The sequence below is a fragment of the Portunus trituberculatus genome, chromosome 36 (assembly GCF_017591435.1).
Source record: "Portunus trituberculatus isolate SZX2019 chromosome 36, ASM1759143v1, whole genome shotgun sequence".
Classification (NCBI taxonomy): domain Eukaryota; kingdom Metazoa; phylum Arthropoda; class Malacostraca; order Decapoda; family Portunidae; genus Portunus; species Portunus trituberculatus.
The window spans coordinates 7614094-7629093 of NC_059290.1; the positions used below are offsets into that span (position 1 = coordinate 7614094).

Below are 15000 nucleotides of genomic sequence, written 5' to 3' on the forward strand. Positions count from 1 at the left end.
GTTTTGAAGAAGTTACACTTATTTTGAATTTTTTCATATCCTTGTATGTAAGTTCATCTTTTACTAACCATCTTTTTGTGTTTTTTTTTTTTTCGATGGATTTATTTGCTATCAAGATGTTGCATATACTGTGTTACTGTTCATAATGTTATCAGTAAACCCATCTTCTATTAACCATCTGTTTCCTTGATGCATTCTTACATTTGATGCCAAGAGGTTACACATATGTTTTAGTAAACCTGTCTTTTATTGGTAATCTTATTCCTTTATGCGTTTGAACACTTATTTTCCTGTTCATTTGGAGGCTCATCTTTCATCAGCCATCTTCTTCAAACATTTCATTATTTACCATCAACTAACCTTATTTTGCTATTCACTATCATTATCATTCAAAATTTTACTGCTTATCTATACCTGCAGTGACCACAAATTTCCAGAGGTTATCGTATCTTTCCCTGCATGTCTTTATCGTGAAGGTAAGCAGCGGTGCACCTGGGTTGCGTCTTACCTGCTTACTCCCTCGTTCTGCATCACAATGGCCGTGTTTGCTGTGTAAGTCTACCTAGCAACCTGACACCCTACGCACCCCGTCAGGTACCGAGTAACGTGTACCTGACGTGGGTTATTCCTGTAGGAGGCGGAGACAGGGCCAGTTTGGAGGACCTCTTGAGGTTTAGTCGAGTCAAGCATCGCCTTTCTGGTTGGCATCATCATTCAGCGAGAAATTATCAAGAGTTACTGGCCTGAGCGTCGTGCAAACATCAAACACGAGGTGGCTCTTTGTTATGTTTAGAAGGCACACAGCGTCCCGTCTGCAGGAGGGAGAGAGTGTGTGAGGGGAGGGCGTGGGTCTGGGTGAAAGGGACGGTGCGTGCAAGGAGGAAGGAAAGGATGCACGGAAGGGGTGGATACAAGGGGTGGAGTGATGCGAGGGATGCAATAATGGTGATAAGGATAGCGAATAAGAGGAACGGGAGATAAAGGGTAATTGAGAGAGGAGACGTGACACATATAGACAATTGATAAAGGATAGACGGAAGAAGGACCAGAGGAAAATCTGCAGAGTGATAGACAATGATTGAAGGGAGATAAAGGATAATGGTAGGAGGAGACAAGACACGTAAACAATTGATAAAGGACAGACGGAAGAAGGAATAGAGGAAAGTGTGCAGAGTGATAGACATTCAGCTGAAGAGCGATATTAAAAGAGACAGGTAAGAGATAAGCACGTTGGGGGGAGACACGTATGGGAGAAGAGGCAAATGAGACAAGACCGAAAGAAAAGATGAATTAATTAATGGATGGAAATGGATGAAGTGAAGGGGTGGAGGGAGTAAGGAAGGGATGGGAGTAGCTGAAGGGAGTAAGGAGTGAGTGAGGAGCGGCGGTGTTGGTTGTGGGCTGGTGGTGTGGTCACTTCGTTAGGGTATCACTGCACCAATGGAGGACTCCCAAGAACTCACCTGAGTCAAGACCAGGTGAGCTGTGTCGACACCACGCCGGGACAAACCCATTCACTGACACACACACACACACACACACACACACACACACACACACACACACACACACACACACACACACACACACACACACACACACACACACACACACACACACACACACACACACACACACACACACACACACACACACACACTGAAGTCATGAGAAGCATTTAACCTTTACGAATATGAAATACGATATATAAAATGCCTTTATCAGATTAATGAAAGTACAGAGAGAGAGAGAGAGAGAGAGAGAGAGAGAGAGAGAGAGAGAGAGAGAGAGAGAGAGAGAGAGAGACCCACATTTTTAAAGCTAACATTCTTACCTTACTTCATCTTGCATACTTCCCTCACCTTACCCAACCTTACCTTAACTTGCTTTACCTTAACTAACCTTACCTTACCTTGCCTTACCTAACACGTTACCTTACCTTACTTAAACATTACCTAACCCTAACATACACTACCTTATATTACTTTACCTAACAAAACCTAACCCAGCCTTAGCTTACCTGACCTTACCTAACCTAACCTAACCTTACCTAACGCAATATAACCTGACCTAGTACATGAAACACGACAAAGCCTCACAATACAAGGATCACGAGAGAGATTACCTGTCGGATTTACCTGCTGACTCTACCTGTATCTCGTCCCCTTTCTCCCCCCCACCCTCCCCCCACCTGTATCACCTGGCGTCACCTTGAGAGGCGTGAGTGGCGGGCGGGTGGCGTCACACTGGCGATACGCACATTCCCTTGGCGTCACTCAGGCGTCCATGCTGTGTCCGTGACGAGAGAGAGAGAGAGAGAGAGAGAGAGAGAGAGAGAGAGAGAGAGAGAGATGTATGTTGTGATGTGTTGGGTAATATGATTTTATGGTGTGTGTGTGTGTGTGTGTGTGTGTGTGTGTGTGTGTGTGTGTGTGTGTGTGTGTGTGTGTGTGTGTGTGTGTGTTAATGTTGAGTGACGTAGGTGGTAGTGAGTGGAATATTTGGTGGTGAATGTGGCGTTGGTGTGAAGGTCGTGGTGGTGGTGGTGGTAGGACAAACACGCACACACACACACACGTACGTACACACATACAAACACATGCCTGCTTGCCTGCCTCCTTGCCTGTCTGTCTGCTTACCTGTGTGTGTGTGTGTGTGTGTGTGTGTGTGTGTGTGTGTGTGTGTGTGTGTGTGTGTGTGTGTGTGTGTGTGTGTGTATGAGTGAGTGAGGTGATGGTCTGACATTTATGCAACTTAAAACTTTCAGCATTCAATTTCAAACTCATTTCATAGTATCTGGCTGCACATGTTTGCTCTTCTTTCTTACCGTGTTTGCCTTCGTGTTTGTTTTTAGTTTTAGTCTTGTGTGTCTTTGAAGTGTTTTGATTCATTCGTGTGTTTGTTTTGCTGACTCGTCTTGTGGTCATTTAAGCAAGTTTTTTTTCCCGCCCCCAAGTCATTTTTATCAGTGTTTTTATTTTTAATCTAACCGTTTCTACTCATCCAATCATATAATCAGACTGTGTACTATTTATATCCTCCAGTCACTAATCTTCAGCTAACATGTTTTTTTTATCATTTTTATCAGTAATATTTCATGAAGTGCATGTCCACACTATATTTATTTTCTCTCTTCCTTCTCTTCTTTAATCTCATCGTCACTTTCACAACATTTAATCTGTTGTCTCTTACTTTTCCTCATCCTTAATTCTTTCTTATCTCCTCGCCCGCAACTTCTTTTCCTATTCATTAACTGTCTAGTCTCATCCACAGCTTTTATTACATTCTCCTTCTTTTCCCTCTTCGTTAATCTCACCTTTATCTTCACAGGAGCAGCTTTCATGTATTCTCCCGTTCTTTTTCTTCTTCTTTTATTCTCCTCCTTATCGTCACGTCCTCACCTTTATTTATATTGTCTCCCATTCGTTAATTGTTGCCTTATCGTAAAGCGTTATCATTTACTACAAGCTCCTTTACAACGCGCCGTCACGCCCCGATGCACACCTGCTTTTTTACTCACCTCTAATCGCCGCCACCTGTGCACCTGTTTTAGCATAATGGCAAAACACTAGCATTCACTTACCTGTTCCTACCCGTTGGCTTCACCTGTTCGCCTTACCTGTTCGCTTCACCTCAATTTCGTTTCTCCATCTATGAGTTAGGATAAGTTTTGTTAGTGTTACGTTAGGTTAGGTTAGTGATTGGTAAAGATTGGTTTGTCTAAGTTAGGTCAAGTTAGGTTAGTTTTCGAAGTTTTGTTTATTTTTTGGTATAAGTTACGGTAAGCTGTTAGGTTAGGTTAAGTTAAGATAGGTCAGGTTAGATTAGGTAAAGACTGGTTAGGTTAGGTTGAAATGAGGTTAGGTTAGGTTAAGTTAAGATAGGTCAGGTTAGATTAGGTAAAGACTGGTTAGGTTAGAAATAGGTCAGGTTAGATTAGGTAAAGACTCGTTAGGTTAGGTTGAAATGAGTTAGCTTGGGAAAAAGTATGTTAGATTAGGTAATGTTAGGTTGGGTTAGTGTGCGTCAGGTTAAGGTGGCTTAGGTTAGGTTAGGTAACATTGGCGCAGACTAACATCCCCGGTAACACCACGTCATCCTCTGCCCTCCCACAGGCTCCGTGATCGTGTCTGCCTCGTCACTGTGATGCGCCATTCCCTCACTCACTCACTCACTCACTCACTCAACCACTTATTTTATCATTCAGCCACTTATTCATTCATTCACTCACTCATTCATTCATTCATTCATTCATTCATTCATTCATTCATTCACTCACTCACTCACTCACTCACTCACTCACTCACTCACTCACTCATTCACTCATCCATCCACTCACTCACTCTATCACTCACTCACTTATTCACTCACTCACTTGCTCGCTCCTGCATTATTCAGCCTCTTACCACTCTTTCTTTTCCAGGTCAGCCCGTCGCCGGCGCTCCCTCCCAAGTGTGTCACGGGGAGAGCAGGGAGAGGAGGGAGAGGAGGCACGGGAGGCAGGGGTGAGGAGATAAGGCGTGGCGTGGCATAGTGTAGTAGGACCTCTCTCTCTCTCTCTCTCTCTCTCTCTCTCTCTCTCTCTCTCTCTCTCTCTCTCTCTCTCTCTCTCTCTCTCTCTCTCTCTCTCCACTGCTCTCTCTTTCGCCTCCAGAGCAAATAGAGCAAAAACTCCTGGTTCTCTTCCTTGCAGCCTCAGTGGAACCTTTCTATACAAACTGGAGCTCTCCATTAATCTCTCTTAAAAGGTCATTGGGAGAGGCAGGGCGAGGCTGGGTGAGGGCGAGGGATGAGGGGAGGCGGGCCGGGAGCTCTCTTGGCCGTACCTGTTACAATACTTCGGTTTGTAAACACGCCACGAACTAGTTGGTGTCATTGTAATCAGTTAGTGAGGGAGTGTGTGGTTCTGTTTCGTTTTCTTTGCTATTTCTTTGATTTCTTTTCTTATTTTCTTGGTATTTATCTTCTTCTTTCTTCCTTCCCTTCTTGTTTTTGTTTCTTATTCTTCATTTTCCTTCTTTGTGTGTTCCGTTTTCTTTGTACCTTCTTTGATTTCTTTTCCCATTTTCTTGTTTTTTTTTTTTAATTCTCGTTTCTTCTTTTCCTTCTTCTTTTGTTTCTCTTATTCCTTATTCTTCATTTCCCTCCTTTGTGTGTTTTTCGTTTTCTTTGTATCTTCTTTTATTTCTTTTTCTCATTTTCTTGGTCTTTTATTCTCTTCTCTTCTTTTCCTTGTTTTTTTTTCCTTTTGTTCCTTATTCTTCCTCATTTCCTTCCTTTTTTAATGAATTTGTGTGTTTCTTTTTCTTTGTATCTTGTTTAATTCCTTTTCTCATTTTCTTGGTGTTGATATCCTCCTCTTTCTTCTTCTCCTTTTTATTTTATTTCTTTATTCCTTATTCTCCATTTCCTTTCTTCTTTTTTTTATCATTCTGGTTTGTTTCGTTTCTTTTTGCTTCTTGTTTGATTTGTTTTCTTGTTTTCTTGGTCTTTTTATCCTTCTCGCTTTCTTGCCTTCATATTTTCATTCTTTTATTCCTTTTTCTTCATTTTCTTCCTTTGCTAGTTCGTGATTTTTCTTCTTTTCTCATTTTCTTTTCCTTTTATCCTCTTCTCTCTCTTCCTTTCTTTATTTTTTTTCTTTAATTCCCTATTTTTTTTTTATCTTTCTTCGTTCCTTTTCCTTCGTTTGTTCCTTCCTTCCTTCCTTCCTTCGCTCCTCCCTTCTTTACTTTCTTTCTTCCTTCATTCCTTCCTTCCTTCATTCCCAATTTTCTTTATCCTTTCCTTCATTCCGTATTTATTTTCTGTATTTCTTTGTATTTGTTATTCCTCCTTTCTCTTCCTTACCTCTCTGTTTTCCCTTCACTTCTATTTCTAGTCTCTCTCTCTCTCTCTCTCTCTTTCACCCCACCCCAACCCACCCCAACATAGCCACCTCCATAACAAACTCTATTTATACTTGCACTAACACCCACATTGCCTTGCCTTCTGTTCTGTATAAGGGAGGAGGAGATTGAGGAATGGAAGAGATTGAGAGGATGTAAGAAAAAAAAAAAGAGGCATTTGTTCCTTAATTTTGGCAAACTCTTACTTTTCTTATAGGGAGCCAGCACTCAACAAGGCCTTTTTTTGATATTTTTGTTGTCCTTGGTTATTCTCCTACATAGAAAAAAGGGGGAACGAAAAGGAGATTAAAGGAAGTGAAAGGAGGTTGAAAGATGCTAAAAAGGAGAAAGGGAAAAGGTTGAATGAATTGAGAAGTTGGAAGATGGTAAAAAGGAGAAGAGAAAGGGAGATTAAAGAAGTGAGAAGAGGTTTGAAGAAAAGGAAAGCGATTTTAAAGGAAGTGAAGAGAAAGGAAGAAGGAAGGATAATGTAAAAGAATAGGAAGAGAAGAGGAAGGGAGAGATAAAAAAAGGTCAAGGGGAAGAGAATGGAGGAGAGTAAACGGAGGAAATATAGAAAATGAAGTTAAAACAGAATAAGAAAAAAATATAAAGAAGAATAGGAAGAAACTGGAATTATAAGAAGAAAACTTGGAGGAAATGAAAAGAGAGTGGATGAATGGAAAAAGAAGAGGAAAGAAGAAGAAGAAGAAGAAGAGAAAGAAGACACAAAAACACCCACGTCCACTCAACCCACTCACACTCAGGATAACACGAAGTAATATGAGAAGAAACGTAATATTTAGACATGCCAGGGATTATTGATGCTTTTCCTTGACTTTCGCTCATTTCTCAGTGGCAATGGTCGATCTGTGGTGGCTGGAGCGTGGCACTGATTGGCCCCTTCTCCCGGGTGCCGCGACGTGCCCACCTGGCGGCCCTAGAGGAGGAGGAGGAGGAGGAGGAGGAGGAGGAGGAGGAGGAGGAGAAACCGTCAAACACTACCGTTCACCTTGTTCCACACACACACACACACACACACACACACACACACACACACACACACACACACACACACACACACACACACACACACACACACACACACACACACACGTTCACTGAGATTTATTTACAAACATTTGCGTTCAGTTTACCTTTGGCATTCACGTTCACAAAATTTAGGACACACACACACACACACACACACACACACACACACACACACACACACACACACACACACACACACACACACACACACACACACACACACACACACACAGCAGACCGTGACAGAAAAGAAAAGAAGCTGGCTGTATTACCTCTCATTCCGTCGCGTCTCCCTCAATTAACACAGTAACGAAGATAAAATTGAAACACTCCTGGATAAAAAAAAAAAAGGGAAGAAAAGACGAAGAACAAGAATTTTCCTCCTCCTCCTCCTCCTCCTCCTCCTCCTCCTCCTCCTCCTCCTCCTCCTCCTCCAATTCTGAGCAGCGCAGTGTAACAATTAAGAGCAAACGTTCCCTGAGACTCACGATAAGAAAAACTGGAGAAGCAGAGAAGCCGCCACCCCGCCTCTGGACTTTCTCAGCGGGGCGCGGCGGTGGCTCGGCGGCTCACTTAGTCTTCTCTCCGGCTATGGGGAGGAGGGTGTGGCCGAGGGTTCGATACCAAGCAAAGGAGTGAATGAACAGCAAGTGGCTTAATGCTGTGGAGTGTTGCTGTGGTGTGTTGCTGTGGTTTTTTCGTTGCCTTGTGCTCTGTGTCATGTGAGTGTGAAAGTGGAGTGAACTGCTGTGTTTTGTGAAGTGCTGTTAAGTAAGTTTGGTGGTTCAGTGTGTTGAGTGGAGTTTGCCAGTATGTCGTGCAGTGAATGGAGTTTTGTTGTGCATCGTGAGAAAAAGGCTTAACGTGTAGTGTGGAGGATTGTTCATTGGTGTGAAAGTTTGTGAAGGTAAAAGTCAGTGTGTGCTATGAACAACTCACACTTGATATGATTTATGAAACGAAGAAACAGACGAATTTTTGAGACGAGCTACATTGAAAAAGCGTGACAGGAAGGTCAGAACAAACAAGACAACAACAACGAAAGTGGGAAAAGAGTGACAAAACAAAACAAAGACAAAATAACAACAGCAGCGTGCTTTCAGCCAATCAGCGTGCGCCATTCTCGCCGTGAACGTTCCGAAGCTTCGAAACCGGAAAACAGCTACCAACGAAACTCATTTGAAGTAGAAAACGATAAAAATAAAACTAGGATTAAAAATTATGATACGCAATGAGATAAAGATAGAGAAGAAGTGTGTGTGTGTGTGTGTGTGTGTGTGTGTGTGTGTGTGTGTGTGTGCCCGCGCCAGAAGAATCTTGCACCGACCACGCATACCTGATGAAGGCGAGAAATTTCAGTGGTGGTGGTGGTGGTGGTTATAGCTTGAGGTGATGGTTGTGGTGGTGATGGTGGTGGTGGACTGGATGCTGGTAGTCAGGTAATGGTAGAGGAAAACGCGATGGAGGTAGTGGTGGTGGTAGTTTAGGTGGTGGTGGTGGTAGTGGTGGGCGAGACTGGATTCCTATCTCTTTTTGGCAAGGTAGTGGTGGTGGTGGTGGTGATGGTGAGTGGTGGAGTCTGAGTGGTAGTTGAGATTGAAAAGTAGGAGGAGGAGGAGGAGGAGGAGGAGGAAGAAGAGATGTAAGCATAGACTATGGAGGAGGAGGAGGAGGAGGAGGAGGAGGAGGAGGACGATGAGGAAAGGGAAAGACGTGATGTCTGAAGGAGGAGAAGGAAGATGAAGGAAGAAGAGAGATCGTGATGTTAGCGTGTAGTGAAGGAGTCTAGAAGGAGTGGCGAAAGAGAAGTAAGAGGAGAAGGAGGAGGAGGAGGAGGTAGAGGAGCTCCGGCAGGGTAGGATAGTGTCTCCCGGGGCGTTTCCTGACATTATAAGAGTGGCCGGACTCCTCATGTGCACGCATCTGGTAGGGAGGGGCAGGGGGAGGAGGCTGGGGTTGGGGAAGGATGGGGGGGAGGGTAGGGGAAACTTGCCTCACTGTGGGGGGACGGTAACCCGGCTACTGTGGCGACGTGAGGGACTTGGTGAGGTGTGGGATTAGAAGCACGATGGTCCCTCAGGCGTGGTGTGGTGGGGAAGGTGTTGGGGAAGGTGTGTGTGTGTGTGTGTGTGTGTGTGTGTGTGTGTGTGTGTGTGTGTGTGTGTGCTGGGTGGGTCTTAGTAATGAAAGTGCAGGGTATTATTTTGGGGCACGACGGAGGTGAGAAAGTGTGGTATGCCCGCTGTAGGAGGTGCGTGGTGGTGGTGGTTGTGGTGGTGGTATGTGGTGTATTGGGGATGATTGAGGATAGGTGTTTGAAGAGGGTGATGTGTGTGTGTGTGTGTGTGTGTGTGTGTGTGTGTGTGTGTGTGTGTGTGTGTGTGTGTCGGTACTGGCCGGTAATTCGTCACTGTTGCTTCACCGAAATTGTTCAGTGTGGCGGGCGGGCCTCCCTTCTCTTCCCTCCCCCCGTCACGAGTGAGACGCCCGCGAGCCAGGCCCCGCCCCAGGTACAGGTCGCGGCCGCCGCCCACCTAGCTGGTCACGCACACGTCCGCCACGCCAACACACGCCGCGCCCTGCCTGGGCTCCGCGCCGCCCGCCTCGCTCACACCCACGGCAAGGAGTCACGCCAGAGGTTTTGTTGAGCGTCGTGATGGCGGTAGTTGAGTGGCGGCTCATTAGCGGCTCATGGGCATGCCTCGGTGATCCGTCTTGAGCACCTGCACTCATGCCCCATGAACATCCCTCCCTCCATCTTCAGACACCCTACCACCCCAGACCCAAGCGGCAGGGTCTCCCCTTCCCTCCAGCGGCCTGCGGGCGGCAGTGTTGTATGGCGGCGTGAGGGGCAGGGAGGGGTGCGGGCTGTGCAGGCCCCTAATGCTATGGTGGCCAGGTCCCGCAGGCTGGTCCCCCCACGTCGTAATTCTGGCCGGCAGCCGCGTCACGTGCAGGCGGGCGGCGGCACCCTCGCCCCCCTGGTCAGCCCGGGACGGCCGCGCCGGTGTCCTCGGGTAGGGCAGGTAGTGGACCGGTCGGCCCGGCTGCTGCGGTATTTGGCCTCAATTGGTACTTTGGTGAGGGCGGAATAGCAGCTTTCCTGCAGGTCACCTCCGCGTTCTCCCGCTCCCCCTCCCCCTCCCCCTTCCCTCCCGCCGCACCTAAGCATGCAAGGGGCTGGGCCTGTCAAGCCCGGGGCTTATTTTTTTGTCACGATGCAATTTCTAGATTCCCAACCCCCATGTATCAGACGGAGCCGTAGGAGGTCCACTTAACCCTCCAGTCTTACAGGGAAACTTTATTTGAGCCATTCCGCGCCAGCTCTGAGTTACGTACAAGAGGGCAGCGCGGCGCGGCCGTAATGGCGGAGCAAAGTATTGTGGTGTGGGGCGAGATGAGAGGCTGGGCTGCATCAAGCCTGGTATTTGGTGACCGCCTCCCGCTCCCCAGGCCAGGGGACCCGCCGCGCTGCTGGCAACACCTGCCCGTCACGAACCCTCGCCCACCACGCCGCGCCGCCACCACCGCCTATTGTCGTCCCGTCACCGACTCTCCCGCCAAGATCACACTCCCTCACATCTCACATCCTGAATAAAACTTGCACACAACGCCTCCACTTGGGGTGCCCGGCGCGGGAGTGACGCGAGAGTGTGTCACGCACTCTCACAAATTCCTAAGCCGTTGCGTCGCTTTCATGTAAGGCTCATTTTGGGTCCTCCCGCCCCCCTCCCTTCTCCGCCCGAACATCTGCTCCTCCTGTCCTCGCTCCTCGCTTAGTTTTTCGTAGTAGAATGTGAAAACGGTGCGCGGGGCTCACCTCGGCAGCGGAAAACACTTCAGTACAGTTAAGAATGCCAGTGTGAATGAACGACGGCCGCTCATGAATGACTGACCAACGCCGCGATAAAAACGCCGTCGTGCCCGAAATTGTTTTGCATGGGAGGTGCGTTTCACATTTTCTTCCGCGATTTTTCGTTGGCGCGCGGTTGTTGCATGGGTAAATTGTTTGTTTACATGACGGCAGAGGGCGGGCGATGCGTTATATTGGCGAGGAACAGTGTGACGCTTGGGGAAAACTGGTTACGGCGGACCACGTCAAATTATGGAGACGGAGGTGAAGGCGGAGAGAGAGAGAGAGAGAGAGAGAGAGAGAGAGAGAGAGAGAGAGAGAGAGAGACGAATGAGGATGAATAATGGAAGGAAGACCATGTGGAGGAGGCGATGAAGGTGGAATAGGGGGAGCAGAAGCAGGAAGTGTGAGTGAAGAATAGGCAGATGTGTGAAGAAGTGAGGCAAACAGAGGAAGGGCGAGTGAGAGGTGAAAGAGGAGGAAGAAAGGTTCAGAAGATGCTGATAAGAGGAGTGATACAAGGAGTGTGGATGTGAGAGGAAGGAAGGGGATGAGGAAGAGGAAGACTGCGGCTTGCTAGACGGTGTAGTGGGGTTAAGACATGGAGAGAGGAAGAGTAGGAGGAGGAGAAGGCCGATGGGGAAGGCGGCGGGTAGTTGAGGAGGAGGTCTGGGGGCTGGCTGCCGCACTAGCTGGTTGGCTGGCCGGTCTGGTCCTAATTAGTATTGGAGGCATGACCACTGCCTGCCGCCGCCCAGCCGACCCCGCGTCGCCCAGCGGAGGGAGGAGCCGCGGCGCTACCCCACCACCGGCCCATCACAACACCGCCACACATTTTCGCTCACTCGCGGGTACGGCCAACTAGGTGCGTCTTGGCCGGCGAGCCCTAGGACCACGCACCGACGCGTCTGGCCACAGTATCTCTCATGCTGGGCAAAGGGCGTCGCGTAGGGACGAGCCGTGCTGGTGGTGGTGCTGTTGTGAGGGTAACGTTGAGGAACAGAACATGACGAAGACCACCGGCTTGTCCGCTGGCCCGGGGCTGGCCTGACCACTACCACCGGCCACCTCTGTTTATGGACCTGCATAGCTCCGCCATTTATGTAACTCACCTTAGCGGGGTCCACGCAAGCCCCCATACAACGCCCTGCATAGTGAATGGCAATGGAATTACAGTGCGTGGCGGGGCTGCCGAGGCTCAGGCTAGAGTGAGGCTCCCCTGGTGGCGAGTGGTGCCGCGTGAGTGCCGTAAAGTGCGCGGATATCGCGAGATCAGGTGTTGGCGAGGCTCACCCTTCTCCGCCTGCACGCACTCATCAGCTGGGCCGCGGCCGGGGCCTGTGTCGGGGACAGTCGCAGTTCTCCTGGCGTCGTCCCTTCCCCTGACGCACTATGTCGTGAGTGTGGGGCCACAACGAGGGGAAGGGGCAGGGGACGGCGCAGGGGGAGGCCGTGAGGAGCCGTGAGGAGCGAGGAGAGCTGATCCCGTCACGTGGGGCCGCGTATTGACTCACCCGCCTCCGTGACGAATCAACATCCAGCGGCTCCCGGGCCCAAGTGCGTTCTAGCGGGCGCACACGCCGCTCTCACACGGACTTGTTTTGACCAGTTTTCGAGGAGTTCTAGTGTGTGTTTTCCATTTCTTTGTTGCGTGGTGCCCTGGTACAGTGCAACACGAGTGTGCAGGTGATACTTGGAGCAATTCTCATGTGAAAACTGACTTGTTTTGCAGGATGAGTTGGTCCCGCTAGAACGATCTGTTATAAATTTCCCGTCACGTTCCTAGTCGTGCGTGTGACCGTGACACATTCTACAGTACACTCACGCACGCGCACCTACCCGGGCCAGTTGTGTGCTTGGCGTGGGCCAGTGCGAATATGACAGAGGTCGTGGACAAGACGCTCATTGAGAGGTTGATACTAGAGCACTCTGACCGCCTCGAGTTGGAGATCAACCAAAAAGCGCGCGCTGATGCTTGGAAATTCTATTATCGTGTTCGAGTGGACCATGTGATTCGGCCGTTTGCCGTGTGCAAGGTGTGTTTTCGAGTGTTACACTGCGACTCGCGGAGCGGGACTGCCAGCCTCCTGCGACATCCCTGCAACCCCCTGTCGGAGCGGTCCCCCGTCAACCGCGCCGTCAAGCTCTCGGCCAAGCTCAACCTCCCTGTCGACACCTCGGCAGCGGCGCTCAAGGGCGACCTCAAAGGTGACACTTTTCTCAATGACAATAACATCAAGGAGGAGGTCCTCGCTAAGCATGAGGCGCCTCCACACAGTGATGGCGGGAGCGCTCGCTCCTCGCCTGTGTCGCTCACCACGGTGGCGTCGCGGGCCTCTCCCACCAGCACGGGCTCGCCTCCCACCGCCGCGCAGCCCACCACCACCTCCTCCGGCAGCGCCTCCGCCGGGAGTAGGAAACGGAAAGCCGGTGGGCCACCTCCTTCGTTCCCCTTAGACTTGAGATTCCTGCAGTTACCTCAGCTGGTGGCGGCGGCGGCGGCACACCCGCTCACCGCCTTCAACTTTGCCTTCAGCGACCCACAGCGCCTGCAGCACCTCCAGCAGCTACAACAGTCACACTTGGAACACCTCCACCGCCAGCAGCAACAGCAGCAACAGCGTGAGAAGGAGCGCGAGGAGCAGGAGGCGAAGAGAGCTCGGCTAGAAGCGGCGGCACAGGAAGGGCGCGGTGGCAGCCCGAGCAGCCCTGGCGAGGCGAGCAGCTCCTGCTGGGGCCGGGACGGCGTAAAGAAGGAGCGAGCAGACACCAGTGACGGTGCCGTGCCGGAAGACCTACGAGGGTGGTCATCCCCCAGCAGGTATGGAGGGCGCGTGCGCGGCGGCCACGAAGACACGTCGGATGACGGGGGCGGGCTGGCTAAGGACGTGGTGCAGCAGCTGGTGAGCTGCGGCTCCTCCCGCATCACCCTGGCGGAGAAGGACGCCGCGGGCTCGCACTACATCTCCGACGTGTGGTCCAGGTTCTCGGTAGTGTACGTGGACGGCGTCATCAGGCCCTTCGCCGCCTGTAAGAACTGCCTGAAGGTGGTCACCTACACCAAGTACAGCGGCACGGGCGGCCTGCTGCGCCACCGCTGCTCCGCCACAGACCTCAGCTCCCGACACCACGACGAGGTGGGCGCCCCAACAGAGGCAGACCCGCGCCTCGGAGACTCACCTCCGCCCTCGGTGCGCGCCCTCTCCCCGCCTCAGCCCACGCCGCCCAGTCAGGCTCCCCTCGCAGGTCGCCGCTGAGCCTCGCCTTGAGGGGTGAGAGCGATGGGGCGCGACACCTGTCCGACGAGCTGCCCCTGGCGCCCACGGCCGCCATGGCCGGCGTGGCGAGGGCGCTGCTCCGCTACATGTGCCATGACCTTGTGTCCCCCTCAGCCCTCGACTCTCCGGCCTTCCAGCGGCTGGTGTGGACGGTGCTCAACCTCGGGGCGGCACACGGCACCTTCCGCGAGGAAGAGCCGCTGCCCTCCGCCAGGCAGCTGCTCATCACCTTCCTCACGCCTATGGCCGGCGAGTCCCGCTCCTTGATCGCCAGGGCGGTGCTGGACCAGCCCAGCCTCTGCCTGTCTCTGCACCAGGACCGCGAGATGCACCTCATCACGGGCGCCATTCACTTCATCACCCCGAAGTTCGAGCTGCGCAGCTACGTGCTGGGCGCGCACCGCATCCTGGAGAATGAGACCGAGGAGGAGTCCGTCACGGCGCTGCTGTCAGGCTTCTTCAACGACGTGCTGGTGCCGGCAGCCATGAGGGACAAGCACGTCACCGTGGTGAGTGACCAGGGCACGCCAGCAGAGCCGGGCGTTGTGGGCGTACGCTGTGTGTGGCACGCGACAGAGGCCGTGCTGGAAGCGCTGTCGGAGGAACCGTCGTATCGTCAGATATGCGACGACGTGGCTTCCGTGCTGGCCTTCCTGGCAGACTCTGGCGTGGCCAGCGTGTCGGGATGCGGCTTGCAGCCCCATGAGGTGAAGCGGTGGGACGCCCTCCTGCACGCCCTCACCTTTATCACCGCCCACCACGACGAGCTGTGTGTGGTGATGGCCGGCTGTGAGGGGGGCGCCTCCCTTCTGGGGGAGCGACTCAACTACCAGGAGGTGGCCGAACTCCTGGGGGGTGTGCGGCGGTGTCTCCTGACGGTGCGTGACCCTCTGAGGCCCACGCTGAACCAGGCAGTGCTGTGCCGCGC

The 15000-nt window shown here is 51.1% G+C and overlaps 2 protein-coding genes across 2 annotated transcripts in view; one reads left to right on the forward strand and one right to left on the reverse strand.

The window, feature by feature from the left end:
- The window catches only part of LOC123513464 (protein TRACHEARY ELEMENT DIFFERENTIATION-RELATED 7A-like), a 51784-nt gene extending 42110 nt beyond the window's left edge, over positions 1–9674 (reverse strand). The window contains exon 1 of the mRNA XM_045270627.1: positions 9476–9674. Within this exon, the coding sequence (XP_045126562.1) occupies positions 9476–9674 (199 nt within the window). The remainder of the gene's footprint in view (positions 1–9475) is intronic.
- A 1826-nt stretch (positions 9675–11500) lies between these two features.
- The window catches only part of LOC123513663, a 61324-nt gene continuing 57824 nt past the window's right edge, over positions 11501–15000 (forward strand). Inside the window, 2 exon segments of the mRNA XM_045270977.1 lie at positions 11501–13992; positions 13995–15000. The exon segment at positions 13995–15000 is cut by the window's right edge and continues 151 nt beyond it. Coding sequence (XP_045126912.1) covers positions 12672–13992; positions 13995–15000 — 2327 coding nt within the window. The 5' untranslated portion in view covers positions 11501–12671.